The sequence below is a fragment of the Schistocerca nitens genome, chromosome 8 (assembly GCF_023898315.1).
Source record: "Schistocerca nitens isolate TAMUIC-IGC-003100 chromosome 8, iqSchNite1.1, whole genome shotgun sequence".
Classification (NCBI taxonomy): Eukaryota; Metazoa; Arthropoda; class Insecta; order Orthoptera; family Acrididae; genus Schistocerca; species Schistocerca nitens.
This window is the reverse complement of record NC_064621.1, coordinates 98,443,387-98,467,629: the sequence shown is the minus strand read 5'-3', so window position 1 is coordinate 98,467,629 and position 24,243 is coordinate 98,443,387. Positions and strand designations below refer to the sequence as shown.

Genomic DNA, 24,243 nt, shown 5'->3' with positions numbered 1-24,243 from the left:
TCCGAATCTGCTTAGTGTATTCATCTCTTGGTCTCCCTCTACGATTTTTACCCTTCACACTGCCCTCCAATACTAAATTGGTGATCCCCTGATGCCTCAGAACATGTCCTACCAACCGATCCCTTCTTCTGGTCAAGTTGTGCCACAAACTTCTCTTCTCCCCAATCCTATTCAATACTTCCTCATTAGTTATGTGATCTACCCATCTAATCTTCAGCATTCTTCTGTAGCACCACATTTTGAAAACTTCTATTCGCTTCTTGTCCAAACTATTTATCGTCCATGTTTCACTTCCATACATGACTACACTCCATACAAACACTTTCAGAAATGACATCCTGACACTTAAATCTATACTCGATATTAACAAATTTCTCTTCTTCAGAAACGCTTTCCTTGCCATTGCCAGTCTACATTTTATATCCTCTCTATTTCGACCATCATCGGTTATTTTTCTCCCCAAATAGCAAAACTCCTTTACTACTTTAGGTGTCTCATTTCCTAATCTAATTCCCTCAGCATCACCCAATTTAATTGGGCTGCATTCCATTATCCTCGTTTTGCTTTTGTTGATGTTCATCTTATATCCTCCTTTCAAGACACTATCCATTCTGTTCAACTGCTCTTCCAAGTCCTTTGGTGTCTCCGACAGAATTACAATGGCTTCAGCGAACCTCAAAGTTTTTATTTCTTCTCCATGGATTTTAATACCTACTCCGAACTATTCTTTTGTTTCCTTTATTGCTTGCTCAATATACGGATTGAATAACATCAGGGATAGGCTACAACCCTGTCTCACTCCCTTCCCAACCACTGCTTCCCTTTCATACCTCTCGATTCTTGAAACTGCCATCTGGTTTCTGTACAAATTGTAAATAGCCTTTCGCTCCCTGTATTTTACCCCTGCCATCTTCAGAATTTGAAATAGAGTATTGCATTCAACATTGTCAAAAGCTTTCTCTAAGTTTACAAATGCTGCAAATGTATTTTTGCCTTTCCTTAACCTATTTTCTAAGATAAGTCATAGGGTCAGTATTGCCTCACGTGTTCCAACATTTCTATAGAATCCAAACTGATCTTTCCCGAGGTTGGCTTCTATAAGTTTTTCCATTCGTCTGTAAAGAATTTGCGTTAGTATTTTGCAACCGTGGCTTATTAAACTGATAATCTGGTAATTTTCACATCTGTCAATCCCTGCTTTCTTTGAGATTTGAATTATTACATTCTTCTTGAAGTCTGAGGGTATTTCGCCTGTCTCATACATCTTGCTCACCAGGTGGTAGAGTTTTGTCAGGGCTGACTCTCCCAAGGTTATCAGTAGTTCTAATGGAATGTTGTCTACTCCTGGGGCCTTGTTTCGACTTAGGTCTTTCAGTGCTCTGTCAAACTCTTCACGCAGTATCATATCTCCCATTTCATATTCATCTACATCCTCTTCCATTTCCATAATATTGTCCTCAAGAACATCGCCCTTGTATAGACCCTCTATATACTCCTTCCACCTTTCTGCTTTCCCTTCTTTGCTTAGAGCTGGGTTTCCATCTGAGCTCTTGTTATTCATGCAAGTCGTTCTGTTTTCTCCAAAGGTCTCTTTAATTTTCCTGTAGGCATTATCTATCGGTAAAGCAGTAAAGAATAGGAAATAAAGGAGTGGAAATTTACATTGAATCAGGAAGCAAAGTATCAATGATTTTGGAGGAATGGCTGTTAAGTGGAAGAATAAAGGAATTTCCTAAGTTACCTGTTATGGGAGTACTTATTGTAGGTATTACAGGTACTAAGAGCAAAGTAGTGAAATGGGAAACAAGTATTACATCTGAAATAGATCAACTGGTGTTTGAACAAACCATGTTAATAGCTCCTAAAATAAATACACAAGTATTACTTGGAGTAGATTGGTTAATGAAATATGCAGTGGTAAAAGACTTTCAGAGCATTTCTTTTAAGTGCAATCTAGATAACTATAATAAAGAGATCTTGTTTAAGGCAGATCAATGTCAAGGACTAAATGGGAGAAATAATTTACAGTTAATAGTGAATATGAGTTCAATGGAGAAGGATGTAAGTAATCTACAACAAACTGCAAATAAAGCTGATTTGTATGCAAAGGCTTACGAATTGAAACTGTTAACCCTTACTCAAAAGGAAGAGCTATATGGAATATTATGCAGATATTCGGATGTATTTCCAGACAAACCAGTGAATATAGGAGATTATGTGTGTAGTTTCTGTTGACCTTACCCTGTACCTATCAATTTAAAACAGGAAGTACAGGAAGAAATAGATACAATATTAGATAATAATGTTATAGAAAGATGTAAAAACATTACAACAATCCACTGTTAGTTGTCAGAAAGGCAACAGGAGGTGTGCATCTAGTACTAGACGCGACAAAGTTGAATCGTCACATTGAACTGGAGAGTTATCATCCCATATGCGTAGACGGACTACGTGCTCGTTTTGCAAAAGCATATTATTTTAGTTCTTTGAACCTGATGGGTGGGTACTGGCAGGTAAAATTAGCTAAAGAATCTAGACCTTATACTGCATTTCTATATGACAGAAAGACATACCAGTTTAAAGTTTTACCATTTGGATTACACATATCAGTACGGTATCAGTGTTTATAAGGGCATTAGATCAAGCATTATGGAGGAAGTTGTTACAAGAGCTCTTGATTTATGTAGATGATATACTGATTGTTTCAGAAACCTGGGAGGAACATTGTGATTTACTTGCAAGAGCACTAGAGAAATTCTATAGCTAGGGAATAACTATCAAGCTTGCTAAATCACATTTTGGGTGAGAGGAACTAAAATTCTTGGGACATCTCATTGGAATAAGAGGAATTAAGCCAGATCCAGAATGCATTAGAGTGATTAAAGACTGTCCACATCCACAGAATGTGAAACAGCTACATTCATTGTTAGGATTAGTGGGATTTTATAGATGGTATATACAAGGACAAGTCATGAATAATCCGTATCTACTATCAGTATCAAAGCAAAAGGCGAAATGGATATGGGATGAAAATGCAGAATAGGCATGCCAGGAAGTAAAGGATACTCTAGTCAATGCTCCTATTTTAAACCATCTGAGTCTTTTTAAACCATTTGGCATCACAACAGATGCATCAGAATATGGCCTAGCAGCAGAAGTATTTCAAGGGAAATTGGACCCAGAAAAGTGAGAACATAAAACTATTACTTTTGCTGGTCGCAGCCTAGACAAACATGATCTGAATTATACAGCAACAGAGAAAGAATTACTTGCTGTGGTATGAAGCTTAAAGAAATTTGAAACACTGATTTGGGGTTCAGATATCGTTCTTTATAAAAATCACCAAGCATCGATATTCTTAATGGAAAGTCACTTATTACATAGGAGGCTCATGAGGTGGGTATTGTTTTTACAACAGTTTCAGATACAAATAGTATACATCAAGGGAACATTAAAGTGTGTGCCAGATGCTTTATGATGATTGCCATTAGGAATGAGTAATTCTCAGAGAACAGCTGGACCAGGAATGATTTTTAATATGAATTTTATGAAAATCAGCTATACGAGAGACGAACTATGTATGTTAGCTTTATTAGCTAACATGCGTAAGGCAAGGAATAATAGACAAAGAAGAGTTAAATCTTAAAATGTTTAAGTATGAGAAAAATTAGTTACCACCCACAGAAGACAAACTTTGGACAGTGATAAATCAAGTGTTGTTTTGGAGAGAGAATACAAATACATCATATTGGAAATTATGTGTACCTGAGTGTGCACAAAATTATTTAATTTGGTTTATATGTAAAGGTTATGGGCATTTTGCAATAAGGATATCGTTTTAAACACTTAGGTAAGAACACCTAGAACTTTACATGATTTAACAGCTTTGGATTTTTATGGACCATTATCATCGAGTCAGGGAGGTGTCAGATATATTTACATTATATTAGAGAGTTGGTGTAAATATATTACATCATATCCAATTAAACAAGCTAAAACTGTATGCACAAATATTCTGTAGAGGTAGGAAAACCTAAGAGCTTATTAATGGATAATGGTTCACAGTTTGTGAGTCAATCATTTAAAGTGTTTCTAACTTGGGAGAACATAAGGCATGTCACGATATCAAAATATAATCCAAAATAGAATCTGTGAGAAAGAGTTATCAGAGAGATAGGACATTTATGCAGAACTTACTGTTCACCAAGACATACAACTTGGGCAAAATTAGTGCCAGAATTTCAAATGGTTTTGAATGAACTATCCCATTTGTCCATGGGATTGTCTCCCATAGAAATATTATGAAGAAAACTTATAGGGGAACCACTATTAAAATACTTCAAATGGCCAGAGGTACAACAGGAAGAAAGTGCTAACTTAGACAAAATAGTAGGAAATCAATTGCGTATATCAGCTAATAAAAGATTACAAAATTATAATACATCAGCAATAAACCCAACATTTGACATAAACAATCTTGTGTTGGTAAAAGAAGAACATCATGTTTCTAATCTTAAAAAGTAAATGCAGAAATTTTTTCTGAAATATGCAGGAACATTTAAGATAGTGGATAGTCCACACCCAAAAGCATACTATTTAATTGACTCATATACTAGTCAGTAGAAAGGTTTATATAATGTTGACAAACTAAAGAAATATAATCCAACAGTTCACTAAATAAACCTAAAAAAATTATATATATATAATACAGGGAAACATTCCACGTGGGAAAAATATATCTAAAAACAAAGATGATGTGACTTACCAAACGAAAGCGCTGGCAGGTCGATAGATACACAAACAAACACAAACATACACACAAAATTCAAGCTTTCGCAACAAACTGTTGCCTAATCAGGAAAGAGGGAAGGAGAGGGAAAGACGAAAGGATGTGGGTTTTAAGGGAGAGGGTAAGGAGTCATTCCAATCCCGGGAGCGGAAAGACTTACCTTAGGGGGGAAAAAAGGACGGGTATACACTCGCACACACACACATATCCATCCACACATATACAGACACAAGCAGACATATTTAAAGACAATAAATATGTCTGCTTGTGTCTGTATATGTGTGGATGGATATGTGTGTGTGTGCGAGTGTATACCCGTCCTTTTTTTCCCCCTAAGGTAAGTCTTTCCACTCCCGGGATTGGAATGACTCCTTACCCTCTCCCTTAAAACCCACTTCCTTTCGTCTTTCCCTCTCCTTCCCTCTTTCCTGACGAAGCAACTGTTTGTTGCGAAAGCTAGAATTTTGTGTGTATGTTTGTGTTTGTTTGTGTATCTATCGACCTGCCAGCGCTTTCGTTCGGTAAGTCACACACACACACACACACACACACACACACACACACACACACACACACATATATATATATAATAGAGGGAAACATTCCACGTGGGAAAAATATATCTAAAAACAAAGATGATGTGACTTACCGAACGAAAGCGCTGGCAGGTCGATAGACACACAAACAAACACAAACACACACACAAAATTCAAGCTTTCGCAACAAACTGTTGCCTCATCAGGAAAGAGGGAAGGAGAGGGAAAGACGAAAGGATGTGGGTTTTAAGGGAGAGGGTACGGAGTCATTCCAATCCCGGGAGCGGAAAGACTTACCTTAGGGGGAAAATAGGGGGTATACACTCGCACACACACACATATCCACCCACACATATACAGACACAAGCAGACATGTCTGCTTGTGAGATGTCTGCTTGTGTCTGTATGTGTGGATGGATATGTGTGTGTGTGCGAGTGTATACCTGTCCTTTTTTCCCCCTAAGGTAAGTCTTTCCGCTCCCGGGATTGGAATGACTCCTTACCCTCTCCCTTAAAACCCACATCCTTTCGTCTTTCCCTCTCCTTCCCTCTTTCCTGATGAGGCAACAGTTTGTTGCGAAAGCTTGAATTTTGTGTGTATGTTTGTGTTTGTTTGTGTGTCTATCGACCTGCCAGCGCTTTCGTCCGGTAAGTCACCTCATTTTTGTTTATATATATATATATATATATATATATATATATATATATATATATATATATATATATATATATAAAAAGAAAGATGATGAGACTTACCAAACAAAAGCGCTGGCAGGTCGATAGACACACAAACAAACACAAATATACACACAAAATTCAAGCTTTCGCAACAAACTGTTGCCTCATCAGGAAAGAGGGAAGGAGAGGGAAAGACGAAAGGATGTGGGTTTTAAGGGAGAGGGTAAGGAGTCATTCCAATCCCGGGAGCGGAAAGACTTACCTTAGGGGGAAAAAAGGACAGGTATACACTCGCACACACACACATATCCATCCACACATACAGACACAAGCAGACATATTTAAATATGTCTGCTTGTGTCTGTATGTGTGGATGGATATGTGTGTGTGTGCGAGTGTATACCTGTCCTTTTTTCCCCCTAAGGTAAGTCTTTCCGCTCCCGGGATTGGAATGACTCCTTACCCTCTCCCTTAAAACCCACATCCTTTCGTCTTTCCCTCTCCTTCCCTCTTTCCTGATGAGGCAACAGTTTGTTGCGAAAGCTTGAATTTTGTGTGTATATTTGTGTTTGTTTGTGTGTCTATCGACCTGCCAGCGCTTTTGTTTGGTAAGTCTCATCATCTTTCTTTTTAGATATATTTTTTCCACGTGGAATGTTTCCCTCTGTTATATATATATATATATATATATATATATATATATATATATATATATATATATATATATATATATATTTTCTCAGACATATATAAGACATCAGGTGATCACCAGTTTAATATTGGAGGGAAGTGTGGGAGTAAAACTCATAGAGGCAGACCAAGAGATAAATACTGTAAGCAGATTCAGCAGAATGTAGGTTGCAGTAATTATTCAGAGATGAAGAGGCTTGCACACAGAGCAAGATAGAGCAGCATGAAGGACTATATCAAACCAGTCTTTGGACTAAATACCACAATAACAACAAGAATTTTGTATGTAAACATGCGGACAGCAGTAATGTGGATCAAAATGCACAGAAGTTATGATAGATGGATGGAAAAAGATTTCTATGCAAAGGAGGTGTTATGAGGGAACTTTATAAAGTGAGAAATTACAGGGAACAGAAGCAGGGAACACATTGGTGTTCAAATGGCTCTGAGCATTATGGGACTTAACATCTATCGTCATCAGTCCCCTAGAACTTAGAACTACTTAAACCTAACTAACCTAAGGACAGCACACAACACCCAGTCATCACGAGGCAGAGAAAATCCCTGACTCCGCCGGGAATCGAACCCGGGCGTGGGAAGCGAGAATGCTACCGCACGACCACGAGCTGCGGACCACATTGGTGTAGTATGAATATTGCAGAGGCTTGAGACACAAATAATTCAATAGAAAATTATAAGACATGATTATTAAAACCAAAGTCTTCGATTTCCAAGGGAAAAGAAGAACTTGCAATCAGAGGAGAAAGTGGTGAATCTACTGTTGTATATCACTATTATATTACTTTATTGCTTATTCTAAAATAAATAAATAAAAGAAAGAATTGTATATTCTTACAATTATTGTTTATTTAGTATATTCTGCTAAGAACTTTCCATCAGCAGAATGTAGATGTGTTTATTCATTAAATTCTATAGCTTAATTTTCATGGAGACTTGAGAGGTTTAAGCTCAGTCAATTGAATAGAAAACAATAATATATCTTTATTATTTCTGAAAATTTTAATTGTTCTGCTGAATTTCTGTGACATTTCATCTTACCTGTTCTTTCCTTTTGATCTAAATTTGAAGTTAATTGATTCCAAATATTTTCTGGCAGCTACCCTGAACATCTGTATTCTAACTGATTAAATGCAGCTACTTTTAGATACAATGAAGAAAAAACTGCTCTTTGAAAAAAGGTATTGCTCTTCCCCTTATATTATTCAGCTGGTTGTGTGTTGACAGAACCAAATAAATAAGACAACTGCCATGTATTTTGTGCGCTTTTTATGTTATGGTATCAAAAGGAAAATTCATTTGGAGACAACTGTAAAATTATGAGACAGAATTGTTGGTCAGTAATTATCTACAGGAGGTGAAATGAGACTTCCTGACAGATTAAAACTGTGTGCCAGACTGAGACTCGAACTCAGAACCTTCGTCTTTTGTGAGCAAGTGCTCTACCACCTGAGCTACCCAAGCTCACTGCTTCATGTTTGGGTAGCTCAGTTGGTAGAACACTTGCCTGTGAAAGGCAAAGGTCCTGAGTTCAAGTCTCAGTCTGGCACACAGTTTTAATCTGTCAGGAAGTTTCATATCACCACACACTCTGCTGCAGAGTGAAAATCTCATTCAGGAAATGAAAGGTTTAGCACCATTAATAGACAGGTACAAAAGTATTAGAAACAGTACTAACTTACAGAACTATTAGGTGTAGCTCTTTTCTCAGAGAGCAAAGAGGGATAGCTTGAGGTAGATTGTAAAGGAAGGGAAGCTAGCTCAGACCACAGGATGAGCACCCACCTGTTGGGAGGATATCCTTTTGTATGTGTCTATGAGCAATGTCAAAAATTTGGCCTCCTGAATGTAACTTGTGGACATAATTACTTCTCATAATTTTATGGTTTTTATGTTATTGGATGATTTTTTAGTTAGGTATTTATTTGTTTCAGCTGATATAAATAATTGGCAAATACAAGAAAACCAAGTACCTGAAGGTACTGAGGGAGGAAAGGGTGGTTTCATGCCTTTTGGAATTTTGGGGATACTCAAAGGAGCAGCAATATATTTTCAAGCCTTTATTGGATTTGACAGTGTTGCTTCATCAGGTAAGTTTAACTTTTGCTAATGACAGGGAGAGAGAGAGAGAGAGAGAGAGAGAGAGAGAGAATAAAATTATTCCAGTATGCTATGTATCTCTCTCTTGTTTCAGGGGAAGAAGTCATAAATCCACAACGTAACATTCCCATGGCTAGTATGATATCTTTGATGACTGTCTTCTGTGGGTATTTTGGAGTGTCAGGTGTGATAACTTTGATGCTTCCATACTATTATCAGGCAAGTGCTATTGAACACCATTGCTTTGTTTAATTTCGTGATAATACTTAAAAAAATGTATTGCCCTAACAACATATCTGTAAATTTAATACTGAAAACTAGGATGTGTGAACTCATCAAAAATAATAAGGATTCTGGGAAAGGAAAATATTTTAGGGTGTAGGGAGAGTGATGGACAATGCTTGCACAATGAAATTAAATAAATCTTACATTCAGTCACTGTCTGCATCATGTCCCATAAATCTCACCATGAAGGTGATCTTCTGCAATAGGGAATGAGACTAGTTGTACATTAAATGGTAAAAGCAGTTATTGCAGGCTACTTCTCTAAAATGCACTAACAGCAAGTCACTACTGGTTATAATATCCTCACAGGAAAAAAAAAAAGCAACAGCTCTTTTTGGAAAGAGCCCTCTACTTCACTCAGTTGCTGTTTTCATCTACTAATTCTTCATATTACAATATTATGAAAAGGAAAGTTGCTACTCTCCATGTAGAGGAGTGCTGAGTCACTGATAGGCACAACAAAAAGACTGTCACAAATAAAGCTTTCAGTTAGTAAGGCCTTCATCAGAAATAGATGACACTCTCTCTCTCTCTCTCTCTCTCTCTCTCTCTCTCTCTCTCTCTCTCACTCAGGCAAATGCAACTCACACACACTACTGCAGTCTCAGGCAACTGAGTGTGGTTTCAGTTGCCTGTGACTGCAGTTATGTGTGTGTGTGAGATGCGTTTGCGTGTGTGTGTGTGTGTGTGTGTGTCTGTGTGTTATTTATTTTTGACAAAGGCCTTACTGGCTGAAAGCTTTATTTGTGACAGTCATTTTGTTGTACCTATCTGCAACTCAGCATCTCTGCTATATGGTGAGTAGCAATTTTCCTTTTCAAAATATTGTTACATTGCACCCTGGATTTTCTGTTGTCTGAGTACTTCATATTATGCATTTATATAATGCATAATTTCAGAGACGGATACCCATTGTCTGTTAGTGTAATATGAACTTAAGTGCTAACTAAAATTTACATGTCAAGTATTCTGATCATTATTGAAAGAGTTGCTAGTTTTCTTTTACCATACTTTATTTTTGAATGTCTGTAAACTTAAAATTTCGTGCCTAGTGTCTGCTGGCAACCTTTTAATGATTTTACACCAAAATACAAAACCCCATTCTGTACTCTAGAGAAGGATGTAGAGCATATATAGATTTTTTTATATTTATTACTGTAGTTCTAAATTTCTTAGTTGATTCTATACCCATTATTATTATTATTATTATTATTATTATTATTATTATTACTAAGCACATATAGCATTAGGGAGTAATTTAATTATCCTAAGTGCCTGAAGAGTCTTCTTTATGATGATTTGTTATGAACTGTACAGGTAAGTATGGAATGAAAGTAAATAAAATATAGCATCATTCCCATCTACACGATCATGACAATGTGTCACATATAGTTTCATGTGGAGGACATGGACATGGCTGGTGCATATGCAAAGAGTCACAGGACAGATTAATGAACAACTGTGGGGAGCTAGGGAAAACATCAGTGGGGATGATGAAGGATCTAGAGGTGAAAAAAACGAAATGAAGATATAAGAGAATTAGGGTGGAACGGAAAAGTAATAAAGGTAGCATAAATCAGGACTGATGAAAGGAATATGGAACAAGCCACTAATGGAAAATGGAATAGAGTTATGTGGTAGATAGGTATTAAGTGGGACTGAAGCCAAGAAGTTACAAGAATAGAAGAAGTACTGCACGGAGAGATCCCACTTGTACAATTCAAAAGAGTTGATGATGAAGTGGGAGAGTAGGTGGAGGAAGGATCTACATGTCTTGAACTGTGAAGCAGTTATTACAGTCAACCTATCAATCACCAACAATATCTCTACTTCAAAGTCTCTTATCAACTCCGCACATAAAAGTCTGTGACATTACCTGTGGCCACCAGTGGGTGCTACATCTGGAATGACAAACTGTCACTCAACCAGTATGCTGAAGGTACAGCAGAGGCATCTAAAGACTGACTCAGTGCTCCCCACCTTGCCTATAAACAGATCTGCAAGTCTTATCTGAATATACTCCAACAAAGATGTGTTCTTTCATCACGCAGGATTCAAACAACAGAATCACCTTCTCTGCTGAAGTTTTCATTGCCTCTTTCAGTACCCTAAAAAGATGAATATCCACCCCATTATTCTTCGTATCACTTCCAAAGTGATATTCCACCATGCACTCAATCTACACTAAATCCTCCTCCATCCCTATACCACCCTTGATGCCAGCCCCTGTACCATGGATCCTTTTCCATGAAAAGCCCAGATGTGAAACCTTTCATATACACCCACCTACAACTCAAATTCTATCTGTCACTGCCATTTCCTGTACTCTATCAGAGATAGGGCCAACTGAGGAAACATCTACATTTTTGCTAACTTTATTGTTATCACTATACAGTACTTTGCTGCTTAAAGACTATCTACATAGATGGGCAGCCACTGCAAAACTGTGGCCCATCACCAACAGAACCAAGTAGTTGTAAAATATGGTGCTCAATGTAACTGACAGATGTTTAGTTGTTTTCTGATAGATCTCCAGTACAATTGTCTGATGTAGTCAAAGTTTTACCCTCCATTATTGGTAGGAAACTGAAACTGAGCTTAAGGCCATAAGTTACTTATGGCCCAGTTGAATCTCCACAGCTACTGGTAGCAGCTTCTGGTCACCACAAAGGGAAATCCAGGGACGATACATTTTGAGGCTTTTTTTTCCTTTTTGGTACTGAAGGTACTGATACTGAAAAATAAGTCATATAAGTTTGTCTCCATACTTAGTATTGTTGATAGAGAGAGAAAAAAAACACCTTCACAGATTCTGGAACTATGCCTTGAGGGGAGAGAGGAATAGGTTGGAAAATGTTATAATGAAAGGGCAGGTCACTCAGACCCAGGATGAGAGCAGCCCACTTGTTGTGAGGTTTGTGGAACTATGTATGAATGCTTAATAGTAACTACTATACAAGTAGTAGTGTGTGACACTTTATTTTTGCACTTAGAACACAGCTTAATATGCACTTGTTGTCAACCCAAAACATAACAAGACAAACAGACATCAAAGACGTTTCCCACCTAATTGGCATCAAAGAGGTTCAGTCCAAAGTGATAGCTATTGTGTATCAATATTCGCCACGGAACCCCCCCCCCCCCCCAGCCACCCCTTCCCCGCCCACCTCTCCCTCTCCCCTCCCCACACCAGCAGTGTTGGGCACGGGGAAGTGACAGTCCAGTGGGGCTGAGGAGGTGACACCAGATCGTCAGATGTATTGTATGGAGTCTCAACCATTATGGTGAACACCCCAAAATTGTGGAACCCTCTAGGAGGATGAACAGGATGATCCACTCTAGTAATGATGGTCTAATAATAATGGTCGTGATGGAGTGTTTCGCTGAGGGAGTGGGACGATGATGGTAAGGCATCTGCCTGTGTTGATGAACAAGTAGATATTGTCTTCATCTATGTCAGGCAGAGTGTTGAAGGTGCAAAGTAGCGTCACACAGGTGGTGGATGGATCCTCTGGAGAGTGCAGGTGAATGAGGAGGACAAACAGCAGACAGTCACACAGTTGAAGAGAAAAATCATCAGTGGGGTATGGTGAGGTGTTGATGATGAAGCTCGTGTTACCTGAGTGAACAGAAGGGGGTGACAGCACAGTAGCAGGGGCACCCATGGAGGTAGCAGTCAAGTGTGTTTCCCTGTCAAAATGGGTGAATGGCACAGCACACAAATAAATTTCACTGAGAGATGAAGAACACAGTACTGCACACGCATCACTTTCACTGAGAGGTGAAGCACACGGTGTCAGTCGATTGGTGCTATGGCGTAGGATGTCTGCACTGAATCAAGGCTTGGAAGAATCCAAAGGGGAGAGAAGATAATCATTCAGAATCCATGCTGGTTTCACATAATTGAGTGACACCATATGGTGTTTGCCTTGGAGCCAAATGTTGATAGCATTCACAGTAGAGGCAGCAACATTGTAGGAGCCTGAATATGGAGGACAAAGGGTGAGCAAAAGAGAATTGTCACAAAGCATCACATACTCACAGTGTGGCAACTCTTTGTGTAGGAAAACTGGGATGTAGAATGACAACTAGGAGGAGGTGGTCACATGCAGGCCATTTGTGAGCGTACATGCTTGACAAAGTTAGGCAGCTTGGTCAATGAAGGACAGGTGTCATCCCCAACAAACTTGGCTGGAAGAACAAGAGGTTCCCCATACAAGCTCTCAGCTAAAGAGATGTGTAGGTCATCTTTGAAAGCAATACAGATCCCTAAGAGGACTCACAGTAGTACATCTGGTCAAGAGGTGTCATGGCATATAGGAGTAGTTTATGGAGTCCTGTGCCAATGCTCAACCAAGCCATTACTCCGAAGATGGTATTCCAAAGTGTGAAATTTATTACAGCCATGTGAATCACACAGTTTAGCGAAAAGTAATGACTCGAATTGCTGTCTCTGTATAATGAATTCTCACTACTGTTTTGTAAATGATGAAAGTCTATGTGAATGCAGCTTGCCGCTAACTTGGTGTAATGTTTTGTCTGTACAGAAGTGTATCTGTCACCTTTATCGCTCTTTCACTCTCACACATAAATCGTTACAATAAAGTCAGGGCTTTATGTTTTCTTAATAGGTTGATCATTGAAAAGACAGACAAACAATTATGCTAATTGAGGATTCTGAGTAATTTCTAGAATTTCATTCGCTCTCTCTCTCTCTCTCTCTCTGTCCTTTATCTGTGTACAGTTTAAATCTATTATTTACATGAAATCAGCCTAGTAGAATTTCTGGTGGAGCCCTTCGTCTTAATATTCAGCGGCTGGCTTGCTAGAAAAGATCTTTGCATTTGTTATTATTATTAAGCGCTGCATTCAGTTGGGAAAATCGATCATTTGAACAATTCGTTCAGTTTACGACAGATCTAAAATTTCAGATGTGGGCGAAGCCTTTTTGGACGATTTATAAAAACTCAGAGATTGCAGGCTCTCTCCGTCACAGCTGAAACTTCCCAATTAATTACAGGGCCCAGACAATCATCAATGATTCAGACAGAGAACTCATTCGTCATTCACTCTAGAATAAAATGGTCACAAACCTTATTTCTGAGAAAAATTGTCTATTGAATCCATTTCCGTACATGTTCCGTTTTCGGTGGATTTTCAGTCTCATGACATTTGCTTTTACAGTCTTTCTTTCTCTTGACCTATCACGCTAGCGGCACAAACTTTCCTTTAGGTTAGTCTGCGTACGTGCCAATTCAGGAAGTTGCGCAATTGCACATGACATGGCATCTTGCTTTTGTACTAATTGCGGAACCATTTCCACCTGTTCCCGTACGGTATCTATCTTAATGACCACATACTCCTTCATTTCTACACGTACGCGGTGAGTAGATTCCTCACATTGAGCTTTAACCAATTCTATTTGTGCAGTTAATTTTCGTTCCGTCTCTTCGGCCTGATCTTTAAGTTCCTTTGTCTTTGCCTCTATCCGCTGCTCTAATTCGGAAAAACTGTCGTGTAACTGCTGCTTAATCTCAGCTTTCAGATTTTCCTGCCCCTTATTAACTGAGGCGAACTTCGCGTTAATGTCGATTTTCAGATTTTCTTGCCCCTCGGTAACTGAGGCTAACTTCATGTTAATGTCAATTTTCAGATTTTCTTGCCCTTCAGTAACTGAGGCTAATTTCGCGTTAATGTCGGTTTTCATATTATTCATGCTCTCGGTTATCATCTGCATCTGTCTCATGATAATTACTAATGGATCTAACCCATGTTGCATACCTGCTGTTACATCTCCAACCGTGTCTACAGGGCGTTCTATCGCGCTATCTGTAGCGATCGGTTCTATAACACTTCTTACTACATCACTATTATCCTCAGTGCTAACAGCTGAAGGCTGTTGCGTGTTGCTCTGCTCTGCTTGACTCATCTTAAACATTGCCCTAGTTAAAACCATATAAATATTCTACAGTCAATATGTATATATCTCCCTTCACACAATAATACTTCTGTGGCTACTTTCTTATAGTACTTATACAGGTAAATGCAACTAGGGCAGTTCAATCAATCTAAGTCTGGCATGAACACAATTAGTAATTGTTCAAATCTACGTCTACTTCCAGAATACTAGCAAGCTTTAATAAAAAATTATAGATCTGGCCTTTTTTCTGCGCCCAGCGTGCTGTTTATCTGTGTAGATTTGACTGCGAGTATTTCTTCTCTTCCCCAAGTTAAGTTGGCTCGTCGTAATTCACATGAAACAGAGAACAAAATTATTTTAACAACGTCCAAAAATGTGTCCTGTCACGGATTGGCCATTATAATTGAATTCTCTTTGATTACTTTTTGTAAATGATGAAAGTCTATATGTGGTGAATGCAGCTTGCCGCTAACTCGGTGTAATATGTTGTCTGTACAGAAGTGTATCTGTCGCCTTTATCGCTCTTTCACTCTCACACAGAAATGTTCTTTATCTGTATACAGTTTAAACTATATTAATTACTTGAAATCAGACTAGTAGAATCTCTGGTGGAGCCCTTCGTCTTAATATTCAGCGGCTGGCTTGCTAGAAAAAAATCTTTGCATTGGTTATTATTATTAAGCGCTGCATTCAGTTGGGAAAATCGATCGCTTGAACAATTCGTTCAGTTTACGACAGATCTAAAATTTCAGATGTGGACGAAGCCTTTTTGGACGATTTATAAACTCAGAGATTGCAGGCTCTCTCCGTCACAGCTGAAACTTCCCAATTAATTACAGGGCCCAGACAATCATCAATGATTCAGACAGAGAACTCATTCGTCATTCACTCTAGAATAAAATGTTCACAAACCTTATTTCTGAGGCAAAATTATATTGGTTCATTTCCATACATGTCCTGTTTGGTGTTGGTTCCAAGTCTCTTTCAATTAGTTTGTGTACAGGTTTATCTTTCTCCTTACTATCGCGCTAGCGGCACAAACGATACTCTTTCCTAGCTCGCTTTAGCGCGAAGAAGGATAAATAAAACTTTTAGCAATCTGATAATCTTCAAACGAATACTTCCGAAGCTGATCCTCTCTCTCTCTATAACTACAATAACCATGGAGCATACATTTTCGTACCTCTGTTGTTCCAAGGAATAAACATACTAGAAAAATACCTTGGCGTCGACGAGCTGTCGGGGCATATATTACTAGGAAATCTGATCAGATACTTTGCAAACGTAAATAAATGTGGATGATTTTATTGACCATTATTAATTATTAATTATTGCGTGATAGAGGGTAATTTTCCAGTGGGTAGATTACATCTGGTCAGTGATGATGGAGGAGAGGCAGCCAAAATGTGCAAGTCAGTTACTATTGAAAACTTGTGCCACAGAGTCAGCTGTAATATTAGATAGAGGGACCACTTCGACCCACCTGGTGGTGCAATCAATAATGGATAGACATAAATCTCGAAAAGGCATTTGCCAAGAAAGTTATATGATTCCCTGTAGAAACTAAATTTTTATTTATTTCACCAGCAATGGGCAGAAAATGATTGTTAAAAACTGTACATATATCTGATTTATCAGTAACAGAAATATTTTTACTATGAACTGACTTTATATCATTGACGTTGTGCTGATAACCAGACACTTCCTTCACAACTGACCATATGGTTTTAATTTTATCCTGTGAATTAGCTATTCTATTTCCATACCACATATTCTTTTCCTTCCTAATAACATTTTCAAGCACCTTACAATACTGTTTGTAATGGTCTACTGTAGCTTGATTGTAACTACTTCTAACATTTTAGTATAATTCCTGCTTTGTTCTACATGATATCCTTATCCCACTAGTCGGCCACCCGGGCTGCCTATTATTGCTAGTACCTTGTTTAGAATGTTCTAATGGAAAGCAACTCTCAATAGCATGAGAAATGTGTGAAGAAAAGCATTATATTTATCATCTATGCTATAGGCACTATAAACATCCTGCCACTCTTGTTCCTTGACAAGATTTAAAAAACTCTCTATTGCTGTTGGATTAACTTTCCTACATAATTTGTAATTATGTGTGACACTTGTTTGAGTACAAAAGTCTTTTAGTATTAAAATTTGTGCATCGTGGTCTGAAAGGCTGTTCACCATCTTACTAACAGAATGCCCATCTAGTAATGAAGAATGAATAAAAATGTTGTCTATGGCTGAGCTACTGTTCCCCTGCAACCTAGTTGGAAAAAACACAATCTGCATCAGATCATATGAATTTAGGAGATCTACCAACATCCTTTTTCTCGCACCATTATATACAAAATTTATATTGAAGTCAGCTCATATAACTAATTTCTGGTACTTCCTACAAAGTGAATCCAGAACCCTCTCTAGCTTGAGCAGAAATGCTCTGAAGTCAGAGTTAGCTGACCTATAAACAAAAACAATTAGAAGTTTAGTTTCACTAAATTCAACTGCCCCTGCACAACATTCAAATATCTGTTCAGTACAGTGCCGTGATACATCTATGGACTCAAATGGAATACTGTTTTTTTATGTACATAGCCACTCCCCCACCCCACAAGGAACTCCTGTTATTCCTTTTATGTTGTAATTTCAAGTACTGGCATGTTCCATGACCTTGGAGATTTGCTCCTGAATTTTATCTTATGGAACTTGATGTGTAAATAAAATAAAATAAATACCTACAACTGCCTGAAGGGGGTAAGGGTCCACTGAGGTCAAGAGGAACATGGTGAAGTCTGCCCTTAGGGAATAAGGCCATAAGGAATAACTCAGAAGGCAGTACAGTTGAAGAGGAATGGACATCTCCACAAAAGGCAATCACAGAAGCTGGAAAGAAAAACCTCGGTACAAGGAACAAAGAAGCTAATTGCAAAGAAACCATTGGTTACTGAAGAAATATTTCATTTGATCAATGAAAGAAGCAAGTCCAAAAATGTTCAGTGTTACTGTAGAATGAAATAAACAGGAAGTGCAGGGAAACTAAGACAAAATGGCTTCATGAAAAATGTGAAGAAATCGAAAAAGAAATGATTATTGGAAGGACTGACTCAGCATACAGGAAAGTCAAAACAACCTTTGGTGACATAAAAAGCAACGGTGGTAACATTAAGTGTACAGTGCAAATTCAGTTGTTAAATACAGAGGAGAAAGCGGTTAGGTCAAAAGAGTACACTGAAGACACCTATGAGGGGAAAGATTTGTTTGATGTGATAGAAGAAGAAACAGGAGTTGATTTAGAACAGATAGGGGATCCAGTACTAGAATCAGAATTTAAGAGAGCTTTGGAGGACTTAAGATCAAATAACGCAGAAGGGATAAATAACATTCCACAAGAATTTCTAAAATAATTGGGAGAAGTGGCAACAAAACAACTATTCATGTTGGTGTGAAGAATGTATGAGTCTGGGGACATACCATCTGACGTTCAAAAAAATATCATCCACACAATTCCAAAGAATGCAAGAGCTGACAAGTGCAGGAATTATAAAACAATCAGCTTAATGGCTCATGCATGCGAGATACTGACAAGAATAATATACAGAAGAAAGGAAAAGAAAATTGAGGATGTGCTAGATGATGATCAGTTTGGCTTTAGGAAAGGTAAAGGCACCAATGAGGGAGTTCTGACATTGTGATTTATAGCGAAAGCAAGACTAAAGAAAAATCAAGACATGTTCATAGGATTTGTTGAGCTGGAAAAAGGGTTGACAATGTAAAATGGTGCAAGATGTTTGAAATTCTGAGAGAAATATGCTTAAGCTACAGAGAGAGATAGGTAATATACAATATGTACATGAGTGAAGAGGGAATAATAAGAGTGGAAGACCAAGAATGAATCAGATTAAAAAGGGTGTAAGACAATGGTGTAGTCTTTCCCCCCTACTGTTCAATCTGTACATTGAAAAAGCAAGGATGAAATAAAAGAAAGGTTCAGGAGTGGAACTAAAATTCAAGGTGAAAGGATATCAGTGGTACGATTCACTGATGACATTGCGATCCTGAGTGAAAGTGAAGAAGAATGCTGAATGGAATGAACAATCTAATGAATAGAGAATAAATGGCTTGAGAGTAAAGTGAAGAAAGATGAAAGTAATGAGAAGTGTCAGAAATGAGAACGGTGAGAAACTTAACATCAGCATTGATGGTTACAAAGTAGGTGAAGTTAAGGAATTCTGCCACCTAGGCAGCAAAATAACCAATAATGGATGGAGCAAGAAAGACATCAAAAGCAGACTAGCCATGGAAAAGAGGGCATTTCCACCCAAGAGAAGTCCACTAGTATCAAACATAGGCCTTAATCTGAGGAAAAAACTACTGAGAATGTATGTTTGGAGCACAGAATTGTATGGTAGTGAAACATGGACTATGGGAAAACTGGAACAGAAGAGAATCAAAGTATTTGAGATGTGGTGCTACAGGTGAATGTTAATAATTAGGAGGACTGATAAAATAAGGAATGAGGAGGTTCTGTACAGAATCATAGAGACATCAGGAAATGACTTCCATGGTACTAGAGGCAGCTGTAGAGGGAAAAAACTGTAGAGAAAGACAGAGATTGGAATACTTCCAGCAAATAATTGAGGATGTAGGTTGCCAGTGTTACTTTGGAAGTTGGCACAGGAGAGGAATTCATGGCACGCCACATCAAACCAGTCAGAAGACTGATGACCCAAAAAAAGGGATGTCAAACGGACCTAATGGTGGTTGGTATGTTGGCAAGGGAGACAGGCCCAGGCCCAAGTGTGGTAGTCTTCGTTAATGCTGCACCACATGAAATGCTCTGTGACCAACCTAGTAGTAGCCTTAAGGCCAGTGTGGGCCAGATAATGTTAGACTAAAAAGACTTGAAAGCAAAGAGCTGCAAGAACCAGAGGTCTGGGAGTACCCAAGGAGACATCACTTGAAACTGGAGATGTCAAGCCAGGGAGATGATGGGATTGTATGATCAGGCATGAAGAAGGGTTATTGATCAAGTCCTGCACATCTGCATCCGGAGTATGTTGCCTTGCGAGCTCATTCAGGTCAATGGCAGAAAAGACAGAACACACATGGAACATGTAGTCTGCCATGATATTGTCAGCCCCTTTAATGTAGTGGATATCAGTTACATATTGACATATGAGGCCCATATGGTGGAAATGGTGAGGGGATACATCAGGCGAGGGGTTGCAAATGGTGTCAGGTTGATGATCTGTGAATACAGTGACTTCTCATCTCTTGATGTCCTTGGAAATAATGTATAGCCTTTTAAATGGTCAGGAGCTCTCTGTCAAAGATGGACTATTTATGCTGGGAGGCTGAAAGTTCATTGGGGAAGAAACACAGAAGCTGAGAGAGATCACATATCTGCAGCTGTAAGATACCTCCGATGGAGGTTTCACTTACATCAGTAGTGATCGATAGGCGAGCATCAGTGATAGGGTGTGACTGTATTTGTAAGGGCCATCTTGATGTTGTGGAAAGAGCACTTCATGTCTTCTAACCACTGAACCTTACAAGACCCAAAAGTGTTTTTTCCAACCAAAGTGTCAGTTAAAGAGGCCTGAAGAGAGGCAGCATGGGGAATATGATGTTGAAAAACACTCATCATCCCGAGAAACCATCTCAATTCTCAATAGGTTTCACAGAGAGCGAGATTATTGATGAAACTGATGAGATCAGACATTGGGCGATACCCTTGGGTGAGACAGAATGTTGAGGAAAAAGGACGTAGGAGCATTGGAGTTGTGATTTTTCATGGTTGATTTCCACATCATGGTCAGAAAGGACTTGTAGGACCTGTTTAAGATGAAGTTCAGGTTCCTCAATGGAGGAACTGAAAACTTCCACATCATGGCATTGCTACAGTAAGTCCTGAATATGGGGAATAGGGTAACTGTACAAGCATTCAGTTTGCTGTAATCTTCACAGAGGCAGAAAAAAATGTCTTTTTGCAGCACCAGATGAATAGGGGATAGCCAGGTGCTATCAGAGGATGCATCTGACAGTTCCTGCACTGCAAACTCAGTGTGGTGTAACTTGGTAGCGTTAAGGCAATCAAATCTGTGGCAGATTGGGGGTCCATCTGTGATATGCAATCTATGCCATGTACTGTTAGTAATCATGCCAATCTGACATGCAGGGTCACTAGTTGAAAGTGAAGTCTGAGGCATGGCACATGAAATACAAGAAGGGTTAAGGTCACTAATCTGAGAAACCAGTAGTAAAAGCAGACACAGTTTTTCTGTCATGTCAATGATCTGTCACCCCAAGGTGAAATCAGGTAGCTCATCTGAATCAAGAAGGGCGTGCAGACGCCTCCAAAGCTGTGAAGGAGTTTTGTCTACTAACACATTCTCATAAATTAAGTAGTGAAAGGCATCTTCAGGAGAGCATGAGGGGCACTTGATTATAATCGACTAATTGTTTCCGTACTTCAGGAAAAGAGGTGGGGAGAGTATGAGGTCACTGATTATATCAGTATGTTCTTTTAGATGCGAGACAAGACACATGAAGTTTGTGTCATCACTGTGCACACCAGTTATGTTGAGGATGTTATCTACTGGCGTGAACAAAGTCTTCAAGAAGTCCTTGGTGAGTGGAGGCTACTGAGGAAGTGGCCGACTTGTGCTGGTGTCACCACTGGAGCACTGAGGGTAGAATAGAAGGATGATGAGGTAAGTTGTCGGCCCGGTGAAAAGTTGTTGGTGATTGCTGTTCTCAAAGGAAACACATGGGAGTACTGACGTGACGGGTGGGTATAAAACAGGAGAAGGCATGGTAGCGACCAGCCTGGTAGATGAGCTGTAGCCTGAGATCTGTGCGGAGTACATAAAAATGGAATAAGAAAATACCAACATGGCTGGCACAGGTAGGTCAAAAGTTGGCAGGTGCATGTGAAATGTGGGCAATGTGTTGAACGATGCAGGTGCGAGTGACTCTGACCTGGAAAGTGGTACATTGCCCAAGGTCTCAGTGGCAGTCAGTGAAGGGTGGTGCAAAAGGCAATGGACAGCGGGCACAGAAGCAGAAAACAATGTAGTGATAGGAACAAATTCCAGCAAAGTTGCTATTCTGTCCAGCACAGAAGAAATGGCATTCCTGGCCAGCGTATACCAATCTGGCACGGAGGGAGTGGGTAGGCCAGTAGGCAAGCTAGTGGTAGCAGCAACTATTTGTTTATTTCTTTCAAATAGTCTTTGTACATTACTGACAGTACAGTTAGCTTTCTGCCGCTGAGCAGTGTGTCAGCAGTGCACAAGTAGCAGCATTACTGCATTTACTAGGCAGTCTTGTATTTTAATAACCATTTAAATTTTCTGTCGAATTGTTTGTACTCTCTGTAGATTAGTTCAGACGTTCTTTGCACAACAGTATTTAGCATGGATAGGGACTGCGACTGGTATGTTCGGATGTGGGCTGAGTTGGCATCCCTTCGCTCCCAGCTTCAGGCAGTGTTGGCTTTGGTCACACAGCTTGAGGCTGTTGCCAATGGGCATCACTGTGAGGGTCTGGATGGGGGTTTGTCGGCGATGGCCAGCTCATCCCACGCATCCCATGATTGGACTACGGATGTGGCTGCCCAGGATACTGCCCACATTGAGGCTGACCCCTCACCCGTGGTAGAGTGGGAGATTGTCTCGAGGTGTGGCAGGGGGTGAAAGACATTCTGGAGGGCTGAACAGAAGGCCTCTCCAGTTTGTCTGACGAACCGGTTTCAGGCTCTGTCTCCAGCTGATACTGATCTTCGGCCGGACATGGCTGCTTGTCCTGTTCCAGTGGTTGCCTCTCAGTCTGCAAGATCCGGGCGGTCACAGAGGGTGGGCTTGCTGGTAGTTGGGAGCTCCAACGTCAGGCATGTAATGGGGCCCCTTAGGGATATGGATGCAAGGGAGGGGAAGAAAACCAATGTGCATTCCATGTGCATTCCGGGGAGAGTCATTCCAGATGGGGAAAGGGTCCTTCCGGATGCCATGAAGGGTAGCTTGCTAGCGGGATGAAAGCAGAGCTCACCATCTGCAGCATCATCAACAGGACTGACTGCGGACCTTTGGTACAGAGCCGAGTGGAGGGTCTGAATCAGAGGCTGAGACAGTTCTCGGACCGTGTGGGCTGCAGATTCCTCGACTTGCACCATAGGGTGGTGGGGTTTCGGGTTCCGCTGGATAGGTCAGGAACCCACTACACACAGCAGGTGGCTACACGGGTAGCAGGGGTTGTATGGTGTGGACTGGGCGGATTTTTAGGTTAGATGGCCTTGGGCAAGTACAGAAAGGGCAACAGCCTCAAAGGGTGCGGGGCAAAGTCAGGACATGCGGGGACCAATCAGCAATCGGTACTGTAATTGTAAACTGGCGAAGCTGCATTGGTAACGTACCGGAACTTCAAGCTGTGATAGAAAGCACCGAAGCTGTAATCGTTATAGGTGAGGAATGTTGGCTGAAGCCAGAGATAAATTCTGCCGAAATTTTTACAAAGGCACAGATGGTGTTTTTACAGGATAGATTGCATGCAACCGGTGGTGGCATGTTTGCCGCTGTTAGTAGTAGTTTATCCTGTAGTGAAATAGATGTTATATGGGTTATACTCAACAACCGAACTAGGTTAATAGTTGGCTCCTTTTACCGACCTCCCGGCTAAGCAGCATTAGTGGCAGAACAACTGAGAGAAAATCTGGAATACATTTCACATAAATTTCCTCAGCATGTTATGGTCTTAGGTGGAGATTTCAGTTTACCAAATATAGACTGGGACACTCAGATGTTTAGGATGGGTGGTAGGGACAGAGCATAGAGTGACATTATACTGAGTGCATTATCCAAAAATTACCTCGAGCAATTAAACAGAGAACCGACTCATGGAGATAACATCTTGGACCTACTGATAACAAACAGACCCAAACTTTTTGACTCTGTAAGTGCAGAACAGGGAATCAGTGATCATGAGGCCATTGCAGCATCCCTGAATATGGAAGTAAATAGGAATATAAAAAAAGGGAGGAAGGTTTATCTGTTTAGCAAGAGTAATAGGAGGCAAATTTCAGACTAACTAACAAATCAAAGTGAAAATTTCTGTTCCGACACTGACAGTGTTGAGTGTTTATGGAAAAAGTTCAAGGCAATTGTAAAATGTGTTTTAGACAGGTACGTGCTGAGTAAAACTGTGAGGGATGGGAAAAA

At 39.6% G+C, this 24,243-nt stretch overlaps 1 protein-coding gene across 1 annotated transcript in view; it reads left to right on the top strand.

The window, feature by feature from the left end:
* The window catches only part of LOC126199025 (high affinity cationic amino acid transporter 1-like), a 161,618-nt gene that overhangs the window by 91,996 nt on the left and 45,379 nt on the right, over positions 1–24,243 (top strand). The window contains exons 6-7 of the mRNA XM_049935724.1: positions 8,646–8,801; positions 8,906–9,030. Coding sequence (XP_049791681.1) covers positions 8,646–8,801; positions 8,906–9,030 — 281 coding nt within the window. The remainder of the gene's footprint in view (positions 1–8,645; positions 8,802–8,905; positions 9,031–24,243) is intronic.